This window comes from Cebus imitator, unplaced genomic scaffold (genome assembly GCF_001604975.1).
Source record: "Cebus imitator isolate Cc_AM_T3 unplaced genomic scaffold, Cebus_imitator-1.0 Scaffold368, whole genome shotgun sequence".
Classification (NCBI taxonomy): domain Eukaryota; kingdom Metazoa; phylum Chordata; class Mammalia; order Primates; family Cebidae; genus Cebus; species Cebus imitator.
Window position 1 is genome coordinate 330,066 of NW_016107683.1, and position 27,829 is coordinate 357,894.

The 27,829-nt window shown below is 36.9% G+C and overlaps 1 protein-coding gene and 1 long non-coding RNA gene across 6 annotated transcripts in view; one reads left to right on the plus strand and one right to left on the minus strand.

Moving 5' to 3' along the window:
• The window catches only part of USP6NL (USP6 N-terminal like), a 161,143-nt gene that overhangs the window by 118,141 nt on the left and 15,173 nt on the right, over window positions 1-27,829 (plus strand). For all 5 annotated transcript variants that reach the window (XM_017507122.2, XM_037730915.1, XM_037730916.1 and 2 more), the window contains 8 exons: window positions 1,525-1,632; window positions 10,868-10,977; window positions 13,183-13,231; window positions 14,840-14,960; window positions 18,126-18,220; window positions 18,783-18,848; window positions 18,952-19,051; window positions 21,972-22,124. In XM_017507122.2, the coding sequence (XP_017362611.1) occupies window positions 1,525-1,632; window positions 10,868-10,977; window positions 13,183-13,231; window positions 14,840-14,960; window positions 18,126-18,220; window positions 18,783-18,848; window positions 18,952-19,051; window positions 21,972-22,124 (802 nt within the window). The remainder of the gene's footprint in view (window positions 1-1,524; window positions 1,633-10,867; window positions 10,978-13,182; window positions 13,232-14,839; window positions 14,961-18,125; window positions 18,221-18,782; window positions 18,849-18,951; window positions 19,052-21,971; window positions 22,125-27,829) is intronic.
• The window catches only part of LOC119468023, a 12,580-nt gene continuing 6,882 nt past the window's right edge, over window positions 22,132-27,829 (minus strand). Inside the window, exons 2-3 of the long non-coding RNA XR_005196656.1 lie at window positions 24,167-24,176; window positions 22,132-22,489 (exon numbers count right to left, since the gene is read on the minus strand). This is a non-coding gene — a long non-coding RNA (uncharacterized LOC119468023). The remainder of the gene's footprint in view (window positions 22,490-24,166; window positions 24,177-27,829) is intronic.

Below are 27,829 nucleotides of genomic sequence, written 5' to 3' on the forward strand. Positions count from 1 at the left end.
GGCCTCCCAAAGTGTTGGGATTGCAGGCTGAGCCACCGCGCCTGGCCCCAAAGTTTCTTAAGGCTGCCTTATGACTTAGTCACTAAAGCTTAAAAAAAATCTAACTAGTGTGGCTGGGTACAGTGGCTCATGCCTGTAATCCCAGCACTTTGGGAGGCCGAGGTGGGTGGATCATGAGGTCAGTAGTTCAAGACAAGCCTGGCCAACGCGGTTAAACCCTGTCTCTACTAAAAATACAGAAATCAGCTGAGCGTGGTAGTGTGTGCCTTTAATCCTAGCTACTTGGGAGACTGAGGCAGGAGAATTGCTTGAACCTGGAAGGTAGAGGTTGCAGTGAGCCAAGATTGCGCCACTGCACTCATGCCTGGCAACAGAGCGAGAGACTGTCTCAAAAAAAAAAATCTAAGTAGTGTAATAGTAGAAGTTAAAGCTTTGTGTACTAGTTGTCATAGCTCTTTAGTAGTTCAGTTATTAGAACTGGCATCTTATTTTCTGAACCATAACATTCAAATATATTATTATGTTAATAAGAGAAATTACTACCTGAGGGGCTTCCGCTGTAATTTATTTAATTATTTCCTTGTTTGGACATCTATTTTTAAGTTTCAGAGTGTTACTGTGCACAACATTGTGATGACCATAATAGGTTTTATGTTATTTTGAATAATGAGACTTGAGGAGAAAATTAATTACAAGAAGATAGAGGTATGTTGAATCTTAAGATTCTTAGGGCCATAGCAGTGCACTTTCAAGGATGGAGGACTTGATAATGCTGATGTTTTATACCTAATTTCATTCAAAAGTGATGTCTTTCCTTTATGGAGATTTATTGCTGATTTTGTCTTAACAGATAGCGTCAGTGTCATTTAAGAAAAAGAAAAAAGTTTTCCTGAAGAAGTAGCAAGAACTGAAAAGAGGAGAGAAAAGAATGAGAAAGGGCAAGGGAAGGGAAGTGAGTGTGTCTGAGAGAGAGAACACTGAAAATTGCCGATAGGATTAACTGAGGTATCAGATGTGGAGAAGCTTGTTATCTTCCGGAGAGACCAATGAGAAGGTGTTAGGAAAGAGATTAGGAGTTAGCACTCTACATTCCATGAAGACATTTTAGGGGCAAGGCAACCTTTTTGCTGTTTGGAGCATCTTTTAGGTGTGTGGAATAAAAGGAAGAAAGCGTGTAACGAGTTAATTATATCATCAGGGAATGTGTAAATCAGATGTTCACACTTTTAAAAAGAGCACTGACTGCTTTCATGCCACTTAAGGGACCCTTCTGTAATGGCCTGAACATACGAATGCATTGGGCATTTTTAACAGTTTCTTGTTTTATTCTCTTCTTTGTGTCTCCCTGTTAGAATCTCTAAAAATGAGGTGACAGTATCTCAGTATGCCATGTTTAAATATATTTATTAATTGCCATGGATACTTTGAAAATACAATGCTAACAAATATTAACAAGATTGACTGTAGAGACTAGTCCAAGTTTTCGTCAGTTTGTAACCTTTAGTTTCTTTTTCTTTTAATAAGTTTCATAGGCGAATTTACAAAGGAATCCCACTCCAGCTCAGAGGTGAAGTCTGGGCTCTCCTTCTTGAGATCCCTAAAATGAAGGAAGAAACAAGAGACCTGTATAGTGTGAGTAGCTAAAGCTAACCTGTTATTTTGAAATTAAAAAGTAAAATCCATTTCTTTTAGCATTCAGGGTGGCATAAGATATTCATATGATTACTTAACATTTTATTAAAATTATTAAAATTATATTGCATTGGAGGTTTTGGAGATCTATTACTTGTTTTGTTGATTGCAAAATACTTCTTAAATTTTAAACAGATACTTAGTAAAAATGTTACTTTCTATATCAATCAGTAAGTAACAATTGCTTTTCAAATACATAAATGATCAATTAAAGTACTTAAATGATCAATGTTGGTACATAGTTGCAGGGAAAATGGACTTATGCCTGATTATAGCTGCTTGTTTGCCACATGGTGTTAATGAAGAGATTTGCGGCATCACTTTGAGAGTTTGTGGGAAACAGCAGCAGAATTCAGTTTAACCATACCTGCTGTGTATGATTCTTTTCTTCTAGCGTGAAAAAAAAATGAGTTTGCCCCAAAGATTTTTAAGGTATCTCTAGGTTTTATTATTTATTAATAAAAATTAAGCTTTTGACTGAGTGATACCTTTTTTTCTTATGTTAGGTAATGCATTAAATGTATCTCCTTGTCATCTCATAGCTATACCCTTTCTGAACCTAAATTTTCTATTAATCTTTGAAAGGAGTAAGATATTTACATCTAAGAACCTTAGACCCATAGATTTTGAAATATGTTTCCTAGAAAATGTGTACAAATAAATTAATGTGGAATAAATGGGAAAAAATAAAAATTGCTGTTTTTTTGGGGGGGGTCAATACTTTTTTTTTCTTCAACCTTTAAGTTCAGGGATACACATGTGCAGGATGTACAGATTTGTTACATAGGTAAATGTGTGCCATGGTGGCTTGCTGTATAGATAATCCCATCACCTAGGTTTTAAGCCTTAGCATCCATTAGCTATTCTTCCTGATGCTCTCCCTCCTACCACCACCCCTCGCTTACAGGCTCTGCTGTGTTTTGTTCCTCCTCATGTGTCCGTGTAGTCTCATCATTCAGCTCTTACTCATCAGTGAGAACATGTGGGATTTGATTTTCTGTTCCTGTGTTAGTTCACTGAGGATAATGGCATGCAACTCCATCAAAGTCTCTGCAAAGGACATGATCTTGCTCCTTTTTTATGGCTGTATAGTATTCCATGATGTCTTTGTACCACATTTTCTTGATCCAGTTTGTCATTGATGGGCATTTAGGTTGATTCCATGTCTTTGCTATTGTGTATGGTGCTGCAGTGAACATATGTGTGCATGTATCTTTGTAATAGAATGATTTCTGTTCCTTTGGGTATATATCCAGTAATGGGATTGCTGAGTCAAATGGTATTTCTGCCTCTAGGTCTTTGAAGAACCGTCACACTGTCTTTGACAATGGTTGAACGAATTTACACTCCCACCAGGAGTGTAAAAGCGTTCCTTTTTTTTTCTGCAACCTCATCAGTATCTGTTGTTTTTTAACTTTTGAGTAATCACTATTAAAAGGTCATATCTTATGGTTTTGATTTACATTTCTCCAGTATCAGTGATGTTGAGCTTTTTTTCATGTTTATTGGCCTCATGTATGTCTTCTTTTGAGAAGTGTCTGTTCATGTCCTTTGCCCACTTTTTAATGGGAATTTTTTTCTTGTAAATTTGTTTAAGTTCCTTGTAGACTTTGGATATTAGACTTTCATCAGATGGATAGATTGCAAAAATTGTCTCCTATTCTGTAGGTTGTCTGTCCACTCTCATGATATTTTCTTTTGCTGTGCAGAAGTGCTTTAGTTTAATTAGATCCCATTTGACAATTTTTGCTTTTGTTGCAATTGCTTTTGGTGTTTTCATTATGAAAACTTTGTGCCTATGTCCTGAATGGTATTGCCTAGATTTTCTTCTAGGGTTTTTATGGTTTGGGGTTTCACATTTAAGTCTTTAATCCATCTTGAGTTAATTTTTTTTGGGAGAGGAGCAGAATCTCGCTCTGTCACCAGGCTGGAGTGCAGTGGTATGATCTCAGTTCACTGCATCCTCTGCCTGCTGAGTTCAGACAATTCTCCTGCCTCAGCCTCCCGAGTAGCTGGGATTATAGGTACGAGCCACCATGCTCAACTAATTTTCGTATTTTTAGTAGCAATGGATTTCACCATGTTGGCTGGGATGGTCTCCATCTCTTGACCTTGTGATTTGCTTGCCTCAGCCTCCCAAAGTGCTGGGATTTTAGGCTTGAGTCACCACGCCTGGCTGAGTTAACTTTTATATATGGTATGAGGAAGGGGTCCAGTTTCAGTTTTCTGCATATGGCTAGCCAGTTATCCCAGCACCATTGTTAAATAGGAGTCCTTTCCCCATTGCTTGTTTTTGTCAAGTTTGTCAAAGATCAGATGGTTGTTAAGTGTGTGGTCTTATTTTTGAGTTCTCTGTTCTGCTCCACTGGTCTGTGTGTCTATTCTTATATCAGTACCATGCTATTTTGGTTACTATAGTCTTGTAGCATAGTTTGAAGTCAGGTAGTGTGGTGCCTCCAGCTTTGTTCTTTTTCCTTAGCATTGTCTTGGCTTTTTGGGCTTTTTTGTTGCTGTTGTTCCATATGAATTGAAAAAAAATTTTTTTTTAACTCAGTTAAGAATGTCAATGGTTATTTAATGGGAATAGCTTTGAATCTATAAGTTACTTTAGGTGATATGGCCATTTTTCACGATACTAATTCTTTTTATCCGTAAGCATGAAATGTTTCTCCATTTGTTTGTGTCCTCTCTGATTTCTTTGAGCAGTGGTTTGCAGTTCTTGAAGAGGCCATTAAGTTGCTTGTTAGCTGTATTCCTAGGTATTCTATTATTTTTGTGACAATTTTGAATGGGAATTCATTCATGATTTGGCTCTCTGCTTGCCTCTTGTTGGTGTATAGGAATGCTAGTGATTTTTGCACATTGATTTTATATCCTGAGACTTTGTTGAAGTTGCTTATCAGCTTAAGAAGCTTTGGGGGATCTCAACTTGACAACCTAACATCTCAGCTAAAAGAACTAGAGAACCAAGAGCAAACAAGCCCCTAAGCTAGCAGAAGACAAGAAATAACCAAGATCAAGGCTGAACTGAATGAGAAAGAGACAAACCCTTCATAAAAATCAATGAATCAGGAGCTGGTATTTTGAAAACATTTAATAAAATAGATAGAACACTAGCTAGACTAATAAGGAGAGAGAGAAGAATCAGATAAACACCATCAGAAATGATAAGGAAGATACCACCACTGCCCCACAGAAATACAAACAACCATCAGAGAATATTGTAAACACCTCTCCGCACATAAACTAGAAGTTCTAGAAGAAATGGATATATTCTTGGACACACACATCCTCCCAAGACTGAACCAGGAAGAAATTGAATCTCTGAATAGGAAAATAATGAGTTCTGAAATTAAGATAATAATAACTGGCCTACCAACCAATAAAAGCCCAGGACCAGATGGAAACACAGCTGAATTCTACCAGAGGTATAAAGAAGAGCCGGTACCATTTCCACTGAAACTATTTTTTAGATTATCTCAATAGATGCAGAAAAGGCCTTTGATAAAATTCAACATCCCTTCATGTTAAAAACTTTCAATACACTCAGTATTGAAGGAACATATCTCAAATTAGTAAGAGCTGTATATGACAGACCCACAGCCAACATCATACTGAATGGGCAAAAGCTGGAAGCATTTCTCTTGAAAACTGGCACAAGACAAGGATGCCCTCTGAAAGTTCTGGCCAGGGCAATCAGATAAGAGAAGGAAATAAAGGGTATTTGGATAGGAAGAGAGGAAGTTAAATTACCTTTGTTTGTGGATGACATGATCCTGTATGTAGAAATAAAAATTATTTATGGTTTAAACCTAAAGTCTATTCTAAAAGATGCTTTGGTGCCTTTTTGATTTGTGTGTGTGTGTGTGTGTGTGTGTGTGTGTGTGTGTGTGTCTGCGCGTGCGCGAGTGCACCTTCAGGTAAAATTTCATCCAGATGAAAAGTGATACCTACTGAATAATTTAAAGAGTTATTCATTTTAAATTTAGCCGTTTGGATCCTACACAGAATATCTATTTTAGGATTTTAGAATTCCAAATTATTTTAGAGTGGTGATTAGCTATTTGCTCTTAGTGTCATAGTTTTACAATCAGTGTTCAAAATGATGCCTGAGAGAACATAATATAAAATATAATCCCAGCACCTAGTATACTGTGCCTAGCATATGGTAGGTGCTCTGTTAGTATTTGTTTGAATAATGAAAGTAGAAAATGAAAGTAAAAAGCACTTTATTTACATGCTGTATTCATTTCCTCATGCTACTATAACCAAGCACCACTAAGTGGCTTAAAACAACAGAAATCTCTCTTTCATAGTGGTTAAGGACAGAAGGCTGAAATTATGGTGTCAGTATGACAACCTCTTCTCTCAGCGCTCTAGGAAGGCATCCTTCCTGGCCTCTTTCTGCCTCCAGTGGCGGCCTGCCATCCTTAATGAGGCTCAGCTGCATGGCCCCATCCCTGCCTTTCTTATCACCTGGCCACCTTCCCTCCTGTGTCTGTGTGTCTCTGTCTTTCCTGATGGGGTTAATAGTTATTGCATGTAGGGTCCACCCACATCCAGTGTGACCTCATCTTAACTTGATTACCCCGTCAGAGGCCCTATTTCCAGCTGAGGTCACATTCATAGGTTCTTGGTGGGCATGAATTTTGGAGAGACGCTGTTCAACCCAGCTTGCCTACTAATAGGAGTCTAGTTTTCATTTATATTTTAGACTTTTTCTATATAGAATAAAATTGTCAGATGGCCAATTAATATAAGAGAACCATTAACTGACAGCAACTACAACAAAAGAAATAACTTACCAGCCAGTGCCTTCAAACCTGTAATTTTCAACACTGTCATCAATATTATTTTTACTATTTGAGTTTCCCCCATTATCAATATTTAGTCAACTTTTTTTTCTTTTCTCATGCACTCTTTCTCTCTCTACAAAGTGGTATACATTGCTCTCCACATATCCACTACGAACTAGATGTTTGTAGTTTTATTTATCGTAGTTTTATCCAATAAAACTATTACCTTCTCTTAATCTGCGGAGACTTTTCTCAGATGGGTGAAATTATTTGGACCCAGCATATTATGAGCATTCAGTCCTTCAAGTTCCCATGGTGGCCTGTTTATCTTTTCTTGTCCCCCTGAAGCTCTGTGGGTGGTGTTGAAGAATGTATGAAGATGAATAGGTACAGTGTCAAGAATGTTTTCTTCTAGGCTGGAGGAGACGTGATTGCATAGAAATATTTAATAGTGGTATGTGATAAATACTCTAAAAGCAGGAGAATGAAAAACTTGGCTGAGTTGAAAAGAGGGTAAGAAAAAAAATCACCTTTATGGTCCAGGAAGATGTCATGGCTTAGGAGGTGTCTTGGTGGGGCTTTGTTTCCCACAGGAAGGAAAAAGATTGAGGAATTTCAAAGAACATTGCAAAGACCTTCCTGATCTCCCCCCTCCAATTTGGATCTGATTAGTTTTAACTTGAAGCTTCATATTGCTGTATTTTATAAACAAAGCACCTACTTTACCATGAGGAGAGCTGACATTATTTGAGTACTTTGATGTCTAAGTGCTCCATGGGAATTACCCCATTTAATTCCTGCAGCAATGCCAAGATGCAGGTTTTGTCATCGTTACTGTATTTACCTTACAGATGAGGAAACTGAGCTTAGTGAGGCTAAGTAACTTTCCACCCCAGGGTTAGCAAGTGGCAGGGGCAGGATTTACAATCCAGGCTGTCTTGGCTCTTCTTATCTAATATGTTTTCCTCTCTTCTTTTAACTTCATCTCATTTTTATTTTTCTCTCTTGCATCTAGCAGTGTACCTTACAGATGGTGGGATCGACCATAGTGGAAAACAGCCTCATCCATAGCCTTAGTGTGGCCCAGTAATCTTGTAGGCCAAACTCACAATGACAGTGCTTATTGTTTATCTAAATGCTTCCCACTGTACTTCTGCCCTCAGGTTTATGGGCTCATTTGATCCCATCTTTTAAAATAAAATGTTTATTTTTATATTACTTTGACACTCGTGGGATCTCAGCCCACCTAATCTCAGAGGTAACTGTAAAAACTGTTTACCTCCTTTCATTCAGGAGCAAAAAATGTGTTTGATTCCTGCATTACTTTGTAAACATTTTAAGACATAAATAATATTTCTGACCTATTATTTTTTACATATTTACCCGGGCTGTTCTTCTGTCATGAGGCCTTTTTTATGATGGATTTTCTTGTCCTCTGGAGGAACTGATATTATAGATGCGTTTGGGTCTTTTCTGCCTTCCTGTTAACTTTTATTTTAAGGCATTTTTTTTTTTTTATCATGTCTTGTCAAATATTTTCTTCTTGTGTTTTGACATTAAATGAAACCTCTTTACTTGCCCATTATCTTTTTAAAAAAAAAAAAAGATGGAAGAGAACAAATATGTACAGATTTATTTTTCAAGCTCTTTTTGTAATATCTTCTGAACCACCTTTTTCAGAAATAATATATGATAATATTTTAGTGGTCATATGATTCTAATATAATACTCTACATGTCTTCCTCTGTCTTGAGAAGTCCGAAACATATTATGGCTGCTCTTCCTGTTTTAAAAAGCTACAGAAGCACCCTTCTCTGAGCTTCAATACACAAAAATACGCAGACTCTTAAAACACTTAACATACACATGCTTATTCTAGACATGCCCAGATAGCCTTCTTTTCACTTTTAGCTGAAGTCAGGAACAATTATGTTTTTATATATATTTATTGGAATTGATACAAGCAGAAGTTTACATTACCAGTACATAGTAAATGGGTCAATATAACATATGTATATAAATTCTTATTTATATTAAACATGGTTAAATTTTAATCTCCCATCTGTTTAATCATGGGAGATTAAACCTCATTCAAATCCCTTTCCCTTGAAATGCCACTAAATTGACAGCAGAGTTTTTATTGTAAAAGGCAAACCCAAAGAAGTGAGAAAATGGGAAATATGGTAACAGTTACCAGTTTTGGAAAACCAGAATGCAGACAGACATTGAGTAAACTTAGCAAACTAGAGAAAGCTAAATCCTAGGCTGGTGTTGGGAATTGGAGAAGCAACCTGATTAATAGCTCATAATCTCCATAAGGCTTGATAATTGCTAACTGCAGGTACCTCTGGAAGCGGAGGTGAAGCTAAACACACCTCCGCTTCCAGAGGTACCTGCAGTGAAGTGGTTGAAAGTTTGTTTCAGAAGCAGTTAGAGCTCCTTAGGCCCCTCGGTGCTGGCCCAAGACTGGATGTTTGTTATTTGGTGAAGATGCAACAGAGGGCTTCTGCACTAGAGAAAACACAGACCTTGCTGAGGGTGAGCTGCTGTCATGAAAGCAGAGGAGTTGAATATGTTAAATTTTGGATGGTCCAGCCTTTTTCCTCAACTTACCTCCCAGATCACTGGCAGCCCAGTGCTTCTCTTCCCAGCAGGAGATTGGAAGAGCCTTCTCTGGGGGATGTGATCAGCATAAGAAAATAAACCCAAAGGTACTGACTTCAGGGAACCCCAGTCCAACTGCCTGGTCAGATCCCTCCACAAGCAGGATCACAGTCAGGAAGCCTCACCTGGGCGTGCAGCTTTTTAGTGTCCCACTTGCAAATAAAAGCAGAAAATGAAGTATCACTATTGATTTGAAGAAGGGAGCTAACATGAAAGACAAGCCTTAGAAGCAAATGGAAGAAAGCAACTTGTAAGAAACAGATTATAGCATAAAGAAGCGAATCTAAAAGACTTTTTAATATCTTCAGAGAAATAAAAATAGACCTTGCATCCATCAAACAAGTATAGAATGCTATAAAAAGGAACATTCAAAAACAACAGAACTTATGAATATAAAAAGTACTAGAAATGAAAAACTTAATTGAAAAATAACAATTGAGGAAATTCCCAGAATGTCAATTATAAAAGCAAAAGAGATGGAAAATAATACAAAAAAAGAAAAAAAGAAAATTAAATGACAGCCTAGGAGATCCCAGACTGTAATAAAAAGAGTTTCAGAAAAAGAAAATGGGAATGGAGGGAGCGGAAGATGAAGAAATTGACAGATGAATTGTTGAAGATGTCTTAGAGCTCAAAGATGTGGGTAGGAGTTTGTAGATTGAAAGGATTCTCTAAGTGCCCAACCCTGTGGATAAAAATAGATCCAAACCCAGTATTGAAATGTGAAGTTTCAAAACATGGAGAGAGAAACTCCTACAAGCTTCTAGAGAGAAAAAGCAGATTGCACATAGAGAAACAAATTAGAATAGCAACACTAGAAGCCAGAAGACAGTGCTATGCCTTTTGAGCATAATATTGTCCAACTTAGAATTCTAAAACAGCCAAACAGTTAAATAAGAGGGTAGAATTATCAGATATTCAAATTTTCAAAAACCTTATATTCCATACAGCCTTTCAGAGGAGCTACTAGAGAATGTGTTCCTGCAGAGCAAGGGAAGAACCCAAGAAAAAAGATATGAGACCAGGAAACAGGGGGTCCAGCATGGGAGAAAACCAAAGGGAACCCCAGCAGGTGGACAAGGGGTGACTCCAAGACCTGAGCTGTGCGGTAGGCCCAGAAGTCAGGCCACACAGGCAGGAGCAGGGCAGACAGCTCTGGGTGAGAGGTCTCCAAGATGAAGCTGGTGGAACACTATTCTATTGGAACATCACCTGAGGAGATGATACAATTTATACTGAGCTTGGGATTGAATTCACTACAAGTATGTAGGAATCGAAGCAAACCAAGAAACAAGGCAATGATTAGCTTCAAGAAAAGCAAAAGCATCATCCTGAAAAGAAACAAGAAATCATAGTAGACTGCATGGCTCAGCCATGAAACGCTTTCACATAGTTTAGTAATGCAAACTCTGGAAAGTTCTGTATCCTAAATTAAAATCTACCTAGACAGGATGAGAGGGAAGGAAGGTAGGGGAAGAGGGAGAGGCAGGGAGTAGGGGGAGAGGGAGAGGCAGGGAGTAGGAGAAATAGGAGAATGGAGGAGAAGGAAAGTGCCTTTTGTGTATCTTTATATATGTAATGTTTTGATTTTTCAACCATTGAATACTTTTTTTAAACCAAAAACTTTTTAATGAGAATTATTTTATTATTTGTCATCGATATTTCAACAAATGATTTCCATAAAAATCTGTTCCCTTTCTTCTTTTTCTCTTCAGAAATTAAAACACAGAGCACGGGGCTGTTCACCTGACATCAGACAAATAGACCTGGATGTCAACCGCACATTTCGGGACCACATTATGTTTAGAGACAGATACGGTGTTAAGTAAGTAAAGTTTAATATTATGAAATGTTGATCGCATTTATACATAGTCTTTATTAACTTAAAATATAGGTGTTTAGAATGCCTTTATAGACTGTCATTTCGATTTAGGTCCTAAAGGTTTAAACTTTTGCAGATCATTTGCATCTATGTTGTGTGAAACATAGCATCTAATTTAACTTAAACTTTTAACCTTTGACAATAGCAGGTGCTATAAAATTGGTAAAGAATCATTTTATGATCTGGGAATTCTTAGAAATATAGTAGATATTTTTATTAGAAGTCATAGAAGAATGAGTGTGTAAAAACTTTGTCAGTGTTAAATATATCTCTATAACCTTGACCCCATACATAAATAAAACTTAAAAAAAACGGAAATGAAGTGAGAAATCAATGAATTGATAATGTCATTGCTATGACAATTTATAAATGAAAAGTAGTTTTGCTGATCTCTATATCAGAGAGGCCACAGGAAACAGAAACCAATAGGAGATACATATTAGGACATTTCAGGGAATTGGCTTCTCCAGTTGTTGGGCTGATTAGGCAAGGCCAAAATCCACAGGGCAGGCCATCAGGATAAAGGACAGGCTGGGCCTCGGGCATGAGCTGAGAAACTGCTGGCCACAGGCAGGGTTTCTTCTTCAGGGAAGCCTCAAATCTGCTCTTAATCCTTTCCACGGATTAAATGAGGCCTGCCCAGATCTTCTAGGATAATCTGTCCTACTTAAAGTTAACAGATTATGGATTCTTATCAGTCTTCAAAATACCTTTCCAGTGACACCTAGATCTGTGTTTTTGGATATCTGGGGATTGTTGTTTAGTTGACACCCAAAGCCAACCACTACAGTCCAGCCTTGGCAACTTGGCACTCACACACACCACCTTAAGCCATTCTTAATTTCCAAATAAGTTAGTAACCAAGTCATCCTTCCACATAACATGATACAACTGTTCTGCTCACAACTAAAATGATGATGCCAAGTCCTTGGGAGATGATCACACTTTGGCTTTAATATCCTGTAACTTACACACTGTGGTACACAGTTGACTATTTTTAAGACATCTTATGTTTGATGATAAGGGGAAAGAGAGGGAAGAAGAAAATATTTGTTGGGATATATACAAGCATACTTATACCAAAATAAGGAAGAAATACTCATAACAATTGCAGTGATCATTTCTGTGATGATGTGGTCACAGGTAGTATTTATAATGCCCCCTTTCACTTCCCATTCCATATTCTGTTTGCCCTCAGCAAGTACCTCAGATGGCTGTGGTTCTTTACCTAGAGGGGTGACTCAAACCTTCCTTCCTAAAAATCTGGACCTAGCAGAACTGCCTGAATTGGAAGTTTTCCATTGATTTTTATCGCAGGGTTCAATAATAGTAGTAAGAGATGCCCCAAGTGTTCTCCTGCATTCCAGATGGTACTCCTTCTTGTGTCTGTTGTGTCATAGCAACCCATGTTCCCCTTAATAATCAGGATAATCCCTCCAGCCAGCACAGCCACTTCCTTCGCTTGTTGGTTCAGAGGTATCAGGAGCCCAAAGTGGTTGGGTGGCAGTTTCAGCTTCCAGGTCAAGGAAATCACGGTTATGTCTCATGGTGGAAGCATTCTTCCTTTTGGAACCAAGATCTCTAGACCAGCAGAACCCAAGCTTGCAGTGGCAAGAAGCAAACACTCTGCTAGTAGATCTCTAGAGAGAATGGTGAGTGGAGCCACACCTACTTCCAGCCTTTGAATCTTGGATCTCTGAATCCTGTCTATGGGAAAAACAGGACCTTGTATTAGAGCTTGATTTGGAACATATTCAGCATCCCGAGAACATTACCCCAGCCCTGCAGGTTTTGTACCTTACTGGCAATGTCACTGAGCCTTCAAAAGGGATCCCCCATTCTGTCAAGCCTGCTGCTTCTATCACAAGGGTCTCAGATAGATTAGCAAAAAAGGGCAACAAATTTAAGGAATTCTTAAGTCTTTTGTGTTTTCTTGGTATAAATTCTTTCAGGATGAATATTATCTAGTCTTGAATTTAGACTTTTTAGAGTATTGTTTGAATTTGAGCCTGGGATAATTTATTACATTAGCAATTTTATCTGTATTATCTGTTCTCAGTCAGCCTTTGGTTTATTTTTTTTTAAGTTTATAGTTTTTAAAATATGTGAAATTACTAAATTGTATTTAATGTAATTTTTTTTCTCTAGGCAACAATCCTTATTCCATGTTCTTGCTGCATATTCTATTTATAATACGGTAAGTTGGAGCCTACCTGCCCAAGGTCTTTGAGTTTTATTCCGAGGCACTCCCTACCTAACAGGGCCCTCTGGGCACATTTTTGCATCTCAGAGCTACGTGGTCTCCACAGTCTCTTTAGCTCTGTGGATCTTTTTAAGCTGAAACCCTAGGGCCTTAGAGCAGAGCTGATTCTGAAGTGGAAAAACCTAGGTATGACTACAGTATACCAGAGTCTCACCTTTTCTCTCTCCCTCTATATTGTTTTGCTTTGTAATGTTTTGTGTTGTTTTGTTTTTATTTTTAAGCAGATATGCAAGGTAGAGGGACAGGAAGTGGGGGTGGCTTGGTTGATTTTTCTTGACTTTGTGTAACTCTCTTTGCTCCTGGGAGGTTACCTTTCACAGTCACATTTATCTGTTAGATGAGGTCCAAACAAGATAACTTATGCCCTTACTGGCTATCCCCAGGAGAAGGCCAAACTCTTTGGTAATAGACATGTACTTCTTAAGGCATTCAGCATTATTGGGGGAAAAGATAATCTTGGATAGATTGATTTGTGTTGGACCTAATGTGGGTGTTAAATGAATGTTTGCTGACTAGGTCCCAGGGAGGACCACCTTTGAACCTTGGGATGTATAATTTCTATTGTAGTTAAAACCTTTAAATTATAAGAACAGAAATTCACTCAAACTAGGAACAGTTAAAAAAGGGTTATTAAAGGGACATCTCATAGGGAGGAAGCACTTTTTGGGCCTCACAGGAATTGGAGCTGGAAGGTGGGAAGCGTTCCAGGAGAAGGAAAGCTATACCTTCCATCTCTCCCACTCTGGGGGCCGCTCCATATCTCGGATGATCTCTGTGAACTGTTTAGTCCAGTTTCTCTCTCCAGATTGCTTCCTTTGCGTCCTGGCAAGTTATTCCATGGCTCAAATTGCTACAGACTCAGTGTGACCATTCTGTCCCAAGTACATCCCGACATCTGATTACAGTCTCTGTGGCTTTGTTCACATTTCCTGGAGAGAGTGTCTGATGAGTCAGTGCAGCCAACTACCTGTTCCCCAGGGGTCAGGCATCCTCTTCTGGTCCATTAGCTGTGGTTCCTGTGTCACAAACATGAATCCCTGAGGCCACATCATAAGCAGGGACTAGGGGGAGAGTGGGTATTTCTCAGAGAGGAAGCATAGACTTTGCATGGGGAATCCCAAAATGTGTCTGCTTATTAAGGGTTCAGAAATCTAGAGGAGATAAAACAGCAAACTGGGTATTGTAGGAAGAGAGACTTTGCCAGCATTTGAGCAAAGAGGAGGAATAGTGAGCTAAGAATCATACATAAAGTGAAATAAATACTAATACTTATTAAAGAAAGTATGACAGTATTGAACAGAGGCCAATAAAAATAGGTAGTAGCAATTTAGAGTTTGTACCTGTACATTTATTTTTGAGCACAATTTTATTCTCTTAGGTGGTATAACACTGTGAAGAGTGAAGAGTATAGTATTTGTCTCTAGAATGGATCATGAAATATGTGTAGGCATTTTCTGGTTTTTATAGAGTAGCTTTTTCTCTGTACGTATGCATGTGATTTTACTAAACTCCCCAGCTTCTGTGTTCCCCTTTGCTCCGCAGGAAGTCGGGTACTGTCAGGGGATGAGCCAGATCACAGCTTTACTCCTTATGTACATGAACGAGGAAGATGCCTTCTGGGCCCTGGTCAAACTCTTCTCAGGCCCTAAACATGCCATGCATGGTAAGCAAACCCTGTGCTTTATCTACACAATCAAGTTAGGGAAAAAGGTAGATTGAAACAAAACCAAAGATGCTTGCAAGAGCTATGCACGACAAATTTAATGTCTCAGGACTCGTTCAGTTCATTATTATTTGTTACTAGATTCTTTTTTTCGTTTCTCATTATCGAACTTTTCTAAAGTGTTTACATTTATTTGCCTTTGTCTTTACCCCACAGTATATTGTTGGCATTTTAAAATCCTTTCCTTATTTGCCCTTGGTCAAAAGAAACTAATTTAGGTTTGGAGGAATTTCAGAACAGGCATATTATTGGGATAAATAAAAGATGCCTTTTGATCAAAACTTTTAGATGGTCATGAAATTATCATTTCAGTGAAATGTTTACCATTGACTGGATATTGTGATGTATAACTCCTTGTCAAAAAAAAAAACAGTAATTGAGAAATGACACTTAGATGTTTGAAGGAAAGGTAATAATTAAGTATTTTATATTTCAAGTGTAATTTTTAGTTTTTTCGCATAAAATTGGTTCCACTTTAAATAAAAGGCTGGTAACAGGTTCTAGGCACTCGATTATTTAATATCTCAGAACCTGCATGATTTTTTGGTTTTCAAGTTAACACTGTTTATAACTTTCTCCTTGTTTTTGTCAAATTAAGCAATAGACTTTATTTTAGAGAGTTTAGATCACAACTGTTGAGACAGGGCCTTGCTCTGTCACCCAGGCTGGAGGGCAGTGGTGTGATCATGACTCACGGCAGCTTTGACCTGGGATCAAGCCATCCTCCCAGCTCAGCCTCTCTAGTATCTGGAACCACACAGGCATATGCCACTATGCCTGGCTAATTTTTAAAATTTTTTGTAGAGATGAGGTCTCCTTAATGTTGACTAGTCTGGTCTCGGTGCCCTGGGCTCAAGTGATCCTCCTGCCTCAGCCTCCCAAAACACTGGGATTACAGGTGTGAGCCACTGACCCCACCCTTAGATCACAGCTTGTCTTGGAAATAAAAGTGGCATTTGTTCATATAATGCAAAATTATTTTCCCAGTGCTATCAAATTTAAACAGTTTTAACACTAGTTATGCTAAATGTTAAATAATTTAATGCTAGTTATTCTAAGAATGGATCTTTCAAGTTCAGTTTGTGAATAAGCCTTGTATGGTGGGGAACCTGCCGTATATTTAAAGTACTGTTTTAATATTTTCAAAATTGTAACTTTCTGTAGCTCATTGTTTGTGAAATCTCACACTGACTATGTGAGGATATCTATGTATGTGTGGAAGAGTGAGTGGGGAATGTGTGTTTACATTTGTCTTTCTCCTTTAGCGTTCCTTGTCAATTACTTAATATCATCTGCATGGTACCTGTATCTGGTAAATAGACTCTAAACATAAGACATGTTATTATATTGAGTTGTCCTGGAGGCAGTGTCATTCCAAAAGGCAGCCTGGAGAAATCCGCCTTCCCTGTCAGTCTGTATTTTGCTTTCCTGTGGGATGGTTTTGCTGATCTGTCTTGAGGTACAATAGAATGCAGATTTAAGTGGTATGTAATTATGTGCAAGACTGTCCAATTTTAGGAAATGGTCATTTCTTTTAAACCTATTTGATAGCTTACCTTCAGTAATTTGTCACTAATCTGTAAAACAATATTTATTTACTGTCCTAACATTTACACTTAGAATGCATTTGGGCTCATTATAAAGGGTAAGTTTAAACTTAGAGATGCTTGTTTCTATGTCTGCTTATGAGATTTTATAACTAAAGGTTGCCTCAGTGCTTTGCATTTCCAGTGTGAAAGTGGTTTCACTTATAAATATATGGAATCAAAGCTAAGGCTGAAATATAAAATATGAGATTTGGAACATCACTGGAAACTGAAGAACTGTTAGGTTTCTTAACATTCTTGAGCTAGTTATTACTGAACTGTATTGCCTTTTTCAAAATCAGACTTTCCTTGAAATTTTTTCAACTTCCATTCCTATCAAATTGACCATAAAAGTGGCACTGATAGATATAGATTTTTTTAAATGAAACCATTTCACTGAAAAATACTACTAAAGGAGGAATAGAATCTCCATCTCTGGAAATTTTTACACACACCTTAGAAAACTGAGAACTAGTTAAGAAATAATTCCGCCCAGTAGATTGTAAAGCACCACTGCCCAATAGGGTGTGCCTCAGGCTCTTGGTGGAATAGAGTTTCATTTTGGGGCAGCAGATGTTCTGTGGGGGAAAATGGACTCCAGGATCAAATAAGTGTGGAAGAGTTGAGTGAAAGAAAAACAAGTTTCATTAAGTCTAAAAGACAAGAACATTAATAAGCTAAAATACCTAATGAATATCTAAGAAGGACATAAATGTGTCATCTGGTTTCTTTTTCAAAAGCATAGAACCTCTGTTAACATCTTTCAAAGTTGCATAGAACTCAGGTTTAAAAATCCTAATGTAGAAGAATCATAAATGTTGAGTGGACTTTCTTTTTAATGAATTGTATAGAATATCCTGAATAAAAATAGATGTAAAGTTCAATGAGCTAAATACTCAAAATTAATACTAACCTACCATTTGTAATTTGTTACTTCGTAGATATAGATTATATTATATAGTCCCTTGGGATAAAATACGATTTTTGATTTAACATTGATCATCTAGCACCTATATTCTTTAGCAGATGTTAAATATAGCTTTATAGGAAAGGATTAAAAAGCGATTTAAAACTTTGGAAACATTATACTAATGAAATTCTTAGAATAAGCCTGAAAAAAGTAATAAATTATTATTTAATGTATTAAGAATAAAACAAAATGATAACTAGTCAGGGTTGGAGTAACCTTTAAAAAATGTATGCATTTAACATATGGCCCAATGTCTTAAAAGAACAGATAATCTTGATAAATGGCTTCAGTGTCTTTTGTTGTTGTTTCCCTTTAAATTCAAAATTACAAAGTTATGGGAGGTCTTTAGCACACAAGTCCTAGCTAAAAGTTTTATTACCCAAAGATTATACACAGTTATTTCCTGGGTTGGGAGAAAACTATTTTAATACTACTGGATGTTTCTTTTTATTTTTGACAGTTACAAATGAAAGAAATATGTTGCATTTTAAGATTGGAGGGTTTTGTTGGTATTGTTTATGAAGTGTTGTTTTTATGTTTGCATTCTAGGCTTTTTTGTCCAAGGTTTCCCTAAACTCTTGAGGTTTCAAGAACATCATGAAAAAATACTGAATAAATTTCTGTCCAAGCTTAAGCAACACTTGGTAGGTAGATGTGACACTGACGTACACCCACCTACCCCAAGAAAAAAGCTGGGATAATTAAAAATTGTCTTTGGTCCCAATTACCTTATTAATTTATGGTGTCTTCCATTTCATTTACTATGCAGTTGTAATTCCCAGTTGTTTACAAAACATTAGATTTGTAAAATTTAATATTGATAGGCTATCACAATTCTAACCAAGGGATTCGAACTTCTTTGAAGCCGATAATACAAACAATATGATATTATTGTTGTTTGGGAGGTTTTTCATTGTTCAAAAAGTATTTTTTCAGGGTCATAGAAACTTGTTGTTAGTGAACTCTATATATGCCTTACTATAGAACACAGTGGTTTAGTAAAACAAAGAAAGCTCACTATAAAATATATTAAAGAGAATCTAAGTGTTGTGTTGCAGTCCTGTCAGGAATTTATTCTTGGAGTGATTTTGAGAAGTAAATGTGTTTAGCTTTGATAGCTGCATCCAGCAGCCTTCCTAACTTAGTGTTATTTTGTTAAAATTAGTTTGCTACAATCCAGAAATTGTGAGCTCTTTGTTTTTTCAGGATTCTCAAGAAATCTACACAAGTTTTTACACAATGAAATGGTTTTTTCAGTGTTTCCTTGATCGTGTAAGTATTTATTTACAAAACGCAATCATGAAATTATAAATACAAAATGAGGGGAAACTGTTAACCTTATTTTTGTTTTGTTTTGTTTTGCTTTTAATTATAGACTCCCTTTACACTAAACCTCAGAATATGGGATATCTACATCTTTGAAGGAGAACGAGTTCTTACTGCTATGTCTTACACAATCTTAAAATTACACAAAAGTAAGAAAATGCTTAATCTATAAAGATTTCATAAAAATTAAGAATTATTTAACCTTGATTTCTCATTCCCCACCCTACTCCAAATTCATTGTCTTTAATAGTGGTTTAAATTTTTTTTTTAATCAGTGGAGAAATTATCATCAATCGATAATATACTTTTATAACTTCTTTCTCGTGACTAGAAGCTTACTTCACTGCAAAGGTCTTTGGTTCTTTTCTCCTTATATCAGTGGCATTTTCACACTTAAATAGAAAGCAGTTATTTGGTTTCAGTAATAATACTTTTTGTTAAGTATTTGTTTCCACTGGGAACCCTTGTCCTTTACATCAGTCTGAATCTCAAGTTTGCGGTAAGAGAAGAAAGACCAAAGGAACGAGGCGCCTTAGTTCAAAGGGCTGGAGAGAACATTTTCTAGTATTGATTCCTTCATCCAGGGAGAACAGCACCCAGCTCTGAACCATGGGTGGGAGGGTTCAGATCCACTTCTCTACTGGAGTGCATTATGGCCTCTGGGGCAAGTTCAGCCAGTGTCTACAGGCAGATAAATGCAGCAAGGCTAAAAAAACAAAAAAACAAACACTGGAGAATTCCTAGTCTTCAGCTGCAATATTTTAAGGGCTCTATAAATTTGATATGTTACACCTTACTTTAAAATAAAGAAATGAGAGGGTTTTTTTTTTTTTTTCATGAAGAACCGTATTCATCTGTAAAGTATCAATTCAGCCTTAAAAGTTATGTGACTTCTCTTGTAGCTATACAGAAAAGAAAATAATTGAAAGCTTTAGAGCTTCATGTAGTCCACACTTCTAATCTAGGTCATACCACATAGTTTCATGTTCATAGTACACTCTATTGTCTTATTTATTCTTGAATGGTCTGTTCCATTTCCCAAATAAATTATAAGCTAATTGAGTGCACAGGGTCATGTTTGTAGTTTTTCTCTCTGCTGTGCTTGGCAGTGTTCTAAGCACGTGTTGCATACTTTGCTATAAGATTGTTTGGTTGCTTACTTGAAAAGCATGGACTGCAGGAGTGCCAGATTATCTATAGGTTAGACAGGAATGAACATGCCCTTTAAAATCACCTTTGTTATGTTTACTTTTTTCAAGAAAATGACTCAGAATTGTTGTGGTTCACTTCCCTTATACTCAATTCTTCTTTCCCCAACTAATGCACCAAAACAAATGACAATGAATTGTCTTCCAGGATTCAGCATCTGTCATCTGATCATGTGAAATCTCTTTCCCTTCCTCCCTTCACCTACCCCGAACTGCCGTCCGCACGCATGTCTCTCTATCTCTCCCTCCCTCCCTCTCCCCGCCCCCTCTCCCCCTTTCCCCTTCTCCCCTTCTCCTACCCCTCCCTTGGCCCCCACTTTTGTTTCTGGATTGTGAGTGGATCAAAATAGAGAACAGAAGCACAGTTTTTATTAAGACACATTAGCTTAATGCTAATGTCACTCTCATTTTTTTCTTAAGTTGTTCTACTTATATGATGCTCGATCGGTTTTGACAAGTAAAAAGTTTCTTCACCCTTGTAAATAAATGTTAAGCAAAGCAACTACTTTACATACCACCTTATCATTAGACTAAATGAGCTGTGGAAAAATCTGTCTGCTGTTGTGTACTTTTCTTGGTTAGAGTGACAAAGCTCAAGTACTTACATGAATTCCCGCCCCACCATATAAAGTTTCCAAAATGGAAAGAGGGCTGGGATTTGGGAAGAGAGTCTGGTTAAAATTTCAGTTAGACAGGAGGAATAAGTTCTGGAGACCTGTCATACAGCATGGTGACTATAATTTATAATAATGTATAGTATACTTGAAAGTTGCTGAGAGAGATCTTAAATATTCTCACGACAAAAAGGTAAGTATGTGAGGTAATAATGAGGTACTAGCTTGATTTAGTCATTCCACGTATATACGTATATCAGAAAATACTGTATACCACAAATATATAGAATTTGTCATTAGCCAATTTAAAAAGAACTTTCTGGGCATATTAACCAATAGTTAGCTGAAGCTCATAAGATATTTTTTCCTTCCTTTTTCTTTTTTTTCTTACTGATTGTCTTGAAAATACGTTATGACTGCATGTGCGTCACACAGTGGTTTTAAATAATAAAAAATCAGAAACCACATAAATGGCCATTACTAAAAGACTGATTAAGTAAATTCCAATGCATACATACAGTACACTCTTATACAGCTATTAATGATGATATAAAAGCATATTTGCTAAAATGAGAGATATCAGTGATACATTATTGAATGGGAAAAAAAGCAAAAAGGTGAATAACTTGAAAAGTATAATTTGGATTTTTTAGTTGATACACATAAACACTTGTAAATACACGGATCTACCTGTAGGGTATTATGTAATGAGATCTTGGCAGATTTTTACTTTCTGCTTTGTGTTCATATTTAATTTGAATTTCTTTTTCCAAGAAAATGAATTTCATAAGTAGAAATAAAACTCACAAAGTTAATAATCCAGATGTTCTGGGAAATTCTGAAACAGTCATAAATATAGACTTAAAATGGGGCTTCCCTATAGCATTTGGAGCTCCATTTCATTATAAGAGAAAGGCCTCATGCCCGCTGAGGTGGTCTTACTGTGTCTGTCTCTAAGAAGCTCTTGCTCTGGGGTAAAATTAATGCCTACGTGTGTGGTTATTCCAATGAGGAAGTATTAGGCAGTAGTCTCCTCCCCTCCTTTCCCCAGTAAACTTTCCTGCTTTTCCCTGTGACAATATTTCTGTCTTACTGAGTTTTAATGATGTCCTCAATGCCATATGTAAGTTGTATGTTGTTTGTGCCCTTTTTAATGCCCTTTTACACTACACCTGACTATAATAGAATATCTTTCTACCTAAAGTAGCTATTGACCTGGCATTTTCATTTCTCTTGTCCTTTCTTAGAACATCTAATGAAATTGTCCATGGAAGAACTTGTAGAATTTCTTCAGGAGACCTTGGCAAAGGATTTTTTCTTCGAAGATGATTTTGTTATAGAGCAACTTCAGATTTCTATGGCAGAACTAAAGCGGGCAAAGTTAGACCTTCCAGAACCTGGTAAGAATTTCCTCAACACTTTATATCTACACTTTATATCTGTAATTAAAATTGGAAGACATGGCACAATTAACATGGGCTGTTTCTTGCCCAAAGCGTAAGCATTCGATCAGGTATTGATCGACTTACGACCTATGCAACTTACGACCATTCGACTTTACGACCACAATCGCTAGCCACAACTGCTCCGCGTCTGGCAGCGCAGACATTGCCCAGCTGGGCGTACAACAGTGCAGACCAGCTTCCGGCAGCACTACCATCTCCGCGTGCACCATTTCAACTGTACATATAGCCTACTCAGCTTACGACCAAATCGTGTTACAACTGGTCCGCGGTCCAGACCGTGGTCATAAGTCTAGCACTAGCTTACTATACTTGTGATGACATAATATAGATCAATGCCTTACCAGCTCAGCTGCTTTGGTTTTTTTTTCTTATTTTAGGGAAAGGCAAGTAAACATAATAATTAAATCTACATCTCCTAATAGATGACTGTACTATTCCTACTTAAATTTAGAAAGCAAATACTATTCAACAGAAGCAGCCATAGTGCTTTAAACTAGCATAACAATAATCTTTTTTTTTTTTTTTTTGCTTCCTTCATCTCATTTCGTGAAAACATATACAATAGTGGAGCAAAGTAAAAGCCCCATCTTACAGATGAGGAAATGGATACTTAAGTGCTTAATATGAAGCCATGGATCCACCAGATAGCATTACTGAGACTGGAGGCCAGTTTTTCTGACTACTAACCCAGGGCTCTTTGTAGTATGCTGCAGTATAGATAATATATTTTATATTTTAAGATGTTTTCCCACACTGACTATTAGGTTTTTTGCTAGGTACTTTGCTGGGGATTTCAGAACTGAAAAGAAAGATGAGAGCAAGCACTCAGGGTGTGCATAGGAGAGCCAGAATTTACGAAAATGCTAACAGAGGGTGAATGGGGCATTACTAGAGCTAGCTGCAGCATAAGTAGGAGGGGGCAGGGGAAGGGAGTAGAGGAAGGGAGAGAAGAAACTAAAAATGTTGAAAGATCACAGGAGAAATAACTTTCAGAAGTTTCGACCAGATAGTACTTGACAGCGTACGTCCTGAGAAAAAGTTCTTTTGCCTTTCTTCCTTCTTACCTTTGTTGCAGTGGATGGGTGTAGTAAGAGGCTAGGGAAGTGGAAAGCCATGGGTGAGAGATGAAAAGTAAAGAAAGTCAGTTATGTATGCCCTCAGGTAGAGGTGAATTTGGCGGTTCCCAATCTGTGTGTGTCTATACAGAATATGTTATGTTGGCTGTGTCTATACAGAAGGACAAGTAGTACTTCCGTGGAAAATACGGTTTTCCCTTTGGTAAAAACCAAGATGCTCTGCTTTTATTTACCTAATTGAGAGGTCTCTAATCACCACTGCTCCGAGGTTCGCTCAAGGGCATCCAGATTCTTAGGAAGCAACCCTCACAGCAATAATGAGATGTGGCATATAGGCCTTGTAGAGCCGATGCCTTTGCTAAGTGAGGTCCCCCTGACTGTTCGGTTTAATGATGTCCATTTTCTACTCTCATTTATTTATTTGTATTTATTTATTTAATTTATTATTTTCTACTGTCATTTATTTTTAAATATCTTGCCTCCTTTTAAAAAGAGTTCAAGGCAAGTTTTAGTAAAAAAAATATATAGAGGAAAAAATACAGAACTATTTAAACATGAGATAAAAATTCAAAACCTGTGTCATGGATTGCAATGATGGTGACTTAGCATCTAATTAGCAGCTAATATTTATTGGATGTTTACTGTGTGCCACATACCACAAGTGCTCTCTCTTTTAATTTCAAAAAATAACTCAAAGAAAGTGCTCATCTACATTGTGTAGATAAGGAAACGTAGTAGTAGTAGTCTTTAAGATCATTTGACTAGAAAATGAGAATGGGGCAGGGGTGAAAAGAAGAGGGATAAATAATAGCAGAATCATGCTCTGATCTTACTGGTGGTTAAGGTAGAATGGATGAGTCATTTCTGCATTTTCTAGCATGATCATCTGCCTTTCATCACCTGCCTGTCACTCTCCTCTTTGAGTTGTTGTCAACTGTATATGGAACACTAAGATAAATGGACGTCATACCAAGAAATTTCAATGCCACATCTATGCTTTTAAAAACATACATGAACATGGTGCTTCCTTGTGAATCCTTACATACTGTGGCAGTGTGAACCTCCCACCAGTCACTTACGATGACGCCTGATTCCTAGGCCCACATGAAAACATGGTGCTGTTAAATGGTAAAATTTTTGCTGATCGGATAGAGTCTTCCGTTGTTGTTCTGATTGGTAGTTCTTTGAGTATCATTCTTAGATATTTTTGGGGCATCTTTCTTTCTTTTTCTGTGAACTTCTGCATTCATCTGTTGCTCATTTTTCTATTGGTCTGTTCATACAGGTTCTTGTTAAGGAGACTGACCAGTTTATTAGTGTTGCAGACACCTTCCATACAGCTTTCCCTGTGGCTTCTTGCTTTTGCACCTTATGTAAAGAATTTTCCACATGCTGCATAAAGTGTTTATTCTTAATTACCCATATTTCTCTTCTAACATTTGTATTTTTTTTAATGTTTATGGGTAACAACTTCATTGAGATATAATTGAATATGATTAAATCTTTAGCTCATCTGGAATTTACTTTTTGTTATGGAATAAGAACTCAGCTCTGCTTATTTTCCAAACCATTAGTCATGTGGATTAGTAGCATTTATTAAATTACATTTTGACACTGTATTCTGTTCCATTACTCTCTGCTTTTCCAGTTACACATTTTAAATATGAGACAGGGTCTCACTCTGTTGCCCAGGCTGGAGTGTAGTGGCTCAATCACTGCTTACTGCAGCCTCGACGTCCTTAGTTCAAGTGATCCCCCCACTGCAGTCTCCCCAGGTAGCTGGGACTACAGGCACATGCCACCACTCCTGGGTAATTTTTGTATTTTTTTGTAGAGGGAGGGTTTTACCACGTTCCCCAGGCTGGTCTCAAGCTCCTGGATTCAAGTAGTCTGCCCACCTTGGCCTCCCAAAGTACGAGAATCACAGGAGCATCTGGCCTCCAGTTACACTTCGAATATCTATTAGGGCAAATGTCCCCTCATTACTTTTTGTTATTTTGTCAAGTTACAAAAAATAATCCACTAGTATTTTAGTGGTATTCAGATACAGTATTTTATTTGTATTGTGATTGCACTGAAATTAAGGATTCTTGAGAGAAAAATTGTTGTTTAAAAAATTGTGTTTTTCTAAGTAAAAACTTTTATTTTACAGTTGTTGAGGTTTGTTTTCTTCATGTGACTGTTAGGCATTTCTGATCTCACATTCCACTCCCCACTTGTGTACCATATGAAACGTGGCTGTTAGCAGGTGGTCACTGGACAACCCCAGGTGTGCTGCAGACCTGCCTTTTCCCCACAGCCTCAGGTGTGTGGACCTCACCACTGCCACTGGTACTGGAGCCTAAGCTGGGGCTCTGCAGAGAACACTAGACAGAGTGAAGGCAGGAATGCCAGAATTGTATCTTGTTTATTGCTATTGCAACTTGAAGCTTTTCTTCCATTTCTAACTGGTTAGGAAAAGTCTCAATATCCTTTTAATATTATTTCTGTGGCCAGTATATTTGATCAATTATCTGAGATTTTCTAAGATTTAAGATATACAATCTAATCTTTAATAAATAATAGTTCTTCCTCTTCCTTTTCAGTATTCATGTTTTCTATCTTTTTTTTTAGAAAATAGCTAGAAGGTATTCAGCTATTACTGTTTTTAAATTTTCTTGAAAAAATCAAAGTGCATGTTCAGTTTTTTTTTTAATGCCTTTTGAACACAAATGAGTTAATCATTTTTTTCCCCTTTAAGACTTTGTCACATGAATAATTTTTTAAATATATTTCCTAGTAGTGAACCATCACTGCAATTCTTGGATAAACTTCACTTGGTTGTTATAAATTATTCCTTTATAGTACTGCTGATTTATTACTCTCTTTTACTTAACATTTAAAATGGTTATTCCTGAGATTTCATTACAGTTAACTAAAATATCTGTGTTCTCAGGTTACACTGGATTCATAATTCGGAAACTTTCCTTCTCTCTCTCTCTCTTCTGGAACTTTTACAAAGTATTAAAGTTATTCCTTAATAGCTGAAAAATATATTTGTGAAACTATTTCTGTCTGATATAATTGTTTTGGGAGATAATGTTTTGATTGTTTTATCTTCTAAGGTCAATGTGGGTCATTTGGTCATTTATATTTTCCTAGAAAGCTGTTCATTTCTAGTTTCTTAATATATTTATGTAAGGTTTTACAAAGTAATCTCTTATGATTATTCTACCTTTATATCTGTAACTATCCTACATTTTCATTTCTCACTTTCTTTGTACTTTTCTCCCGCTCCTTGATAAAATTACCTGGAAATTAGCCTTCATTAATTGTCGTGTATCAAGAATCAGCTCCTGAATGAGTTAATTGTGATTTTCTTAGTTTATTTTTATTTTTATTTTTATTTTTATTTTCCCATAAAGTCAAATGTTTGGCAAGGTGTGGTGACTCATGCCTGTCATCCCAACACTTTGGTTACTTCCTTACTGCCAATTTAGCCAGATTTATAGTTTATGACCAACATAGAAGAATCAAAAAAGATTTTTGTCAGAATAATTGACAGCCATTCTAGTCTTGGTAAATGGCCAGAACCTTCAGGGTACTTCAGTGCTTCTGAGAGAACATTCACACTCCTTAGTGTGACACATAGCACTTTCTCTGCTGTCTGCTTCTTCTAGACTTCACATCCCACCTCCCCAGCCACTTTTGAGTCACATAACAGTAATGATAACAGCAAACTTTGAGTCTTCTGTGATAGACTTTTTGCTAAATGCTTTGTATTCACGTATTAACTTACTTTTTTCCAGCAGCCCTTTGCAGTAGGCATTTGTTGATGCAAGCTTTTTTTTTTTTCTTAAATCATTAACTCAAGGACAAATTTTCTACACACAGGATTATTTGGATTTTAAAAATTAATACTCAAGTTACACATTATTTCTAATTCACATTTAATTCAGTTTACAAAAATTAATATAGTATTTTTAAATCTGGCAAATGTTAACATTCTTGTCTAATGTAACTTTAGTTAATGTTTGGTTCCACTTATAAACAAACTCCTACAAACGTTTTTGATTGCCTTTAAAAATGTAATATATCCAGTTTCCTTTAAATGTATCAAATTTCAACCTAAAAATAAAATGTTCCCTAGTACTAAAAAACTTACAAATTTAATTCAACCTTAAGAATATGCCGAACCTTAAGTTTCTCAGTTGTTTCAATACTGTTTGTAAGTTTAAAATCCAAAGTTCAAATCAGTGACTCATTTGCATATTTTAAATTGGCATAAGAAGGCCAACTTGGCCAAATTCTCTGAAATATAAGTATGTAAAACAGAGAAAATTCTAAACACAGATTCCTTAATGCAAAAAATTACAGAATTAATCACGTTTGATTCTCTTAAACTTTGCCATTTATTTCTAGATCTTCAAGAAGTAAGGCTCTTTTTCCCAGATAAATTTGGGGTATACTTTCAGGCGGCCCTGCCTTGGTTATCCTGAGGGTGGTGCCTACGAGGGGGCTTGCCACATGTCCGGACTCCTTAGGCCCTGGCCGCACACCACCGCCGCCCTCCTCCGCCGCCGC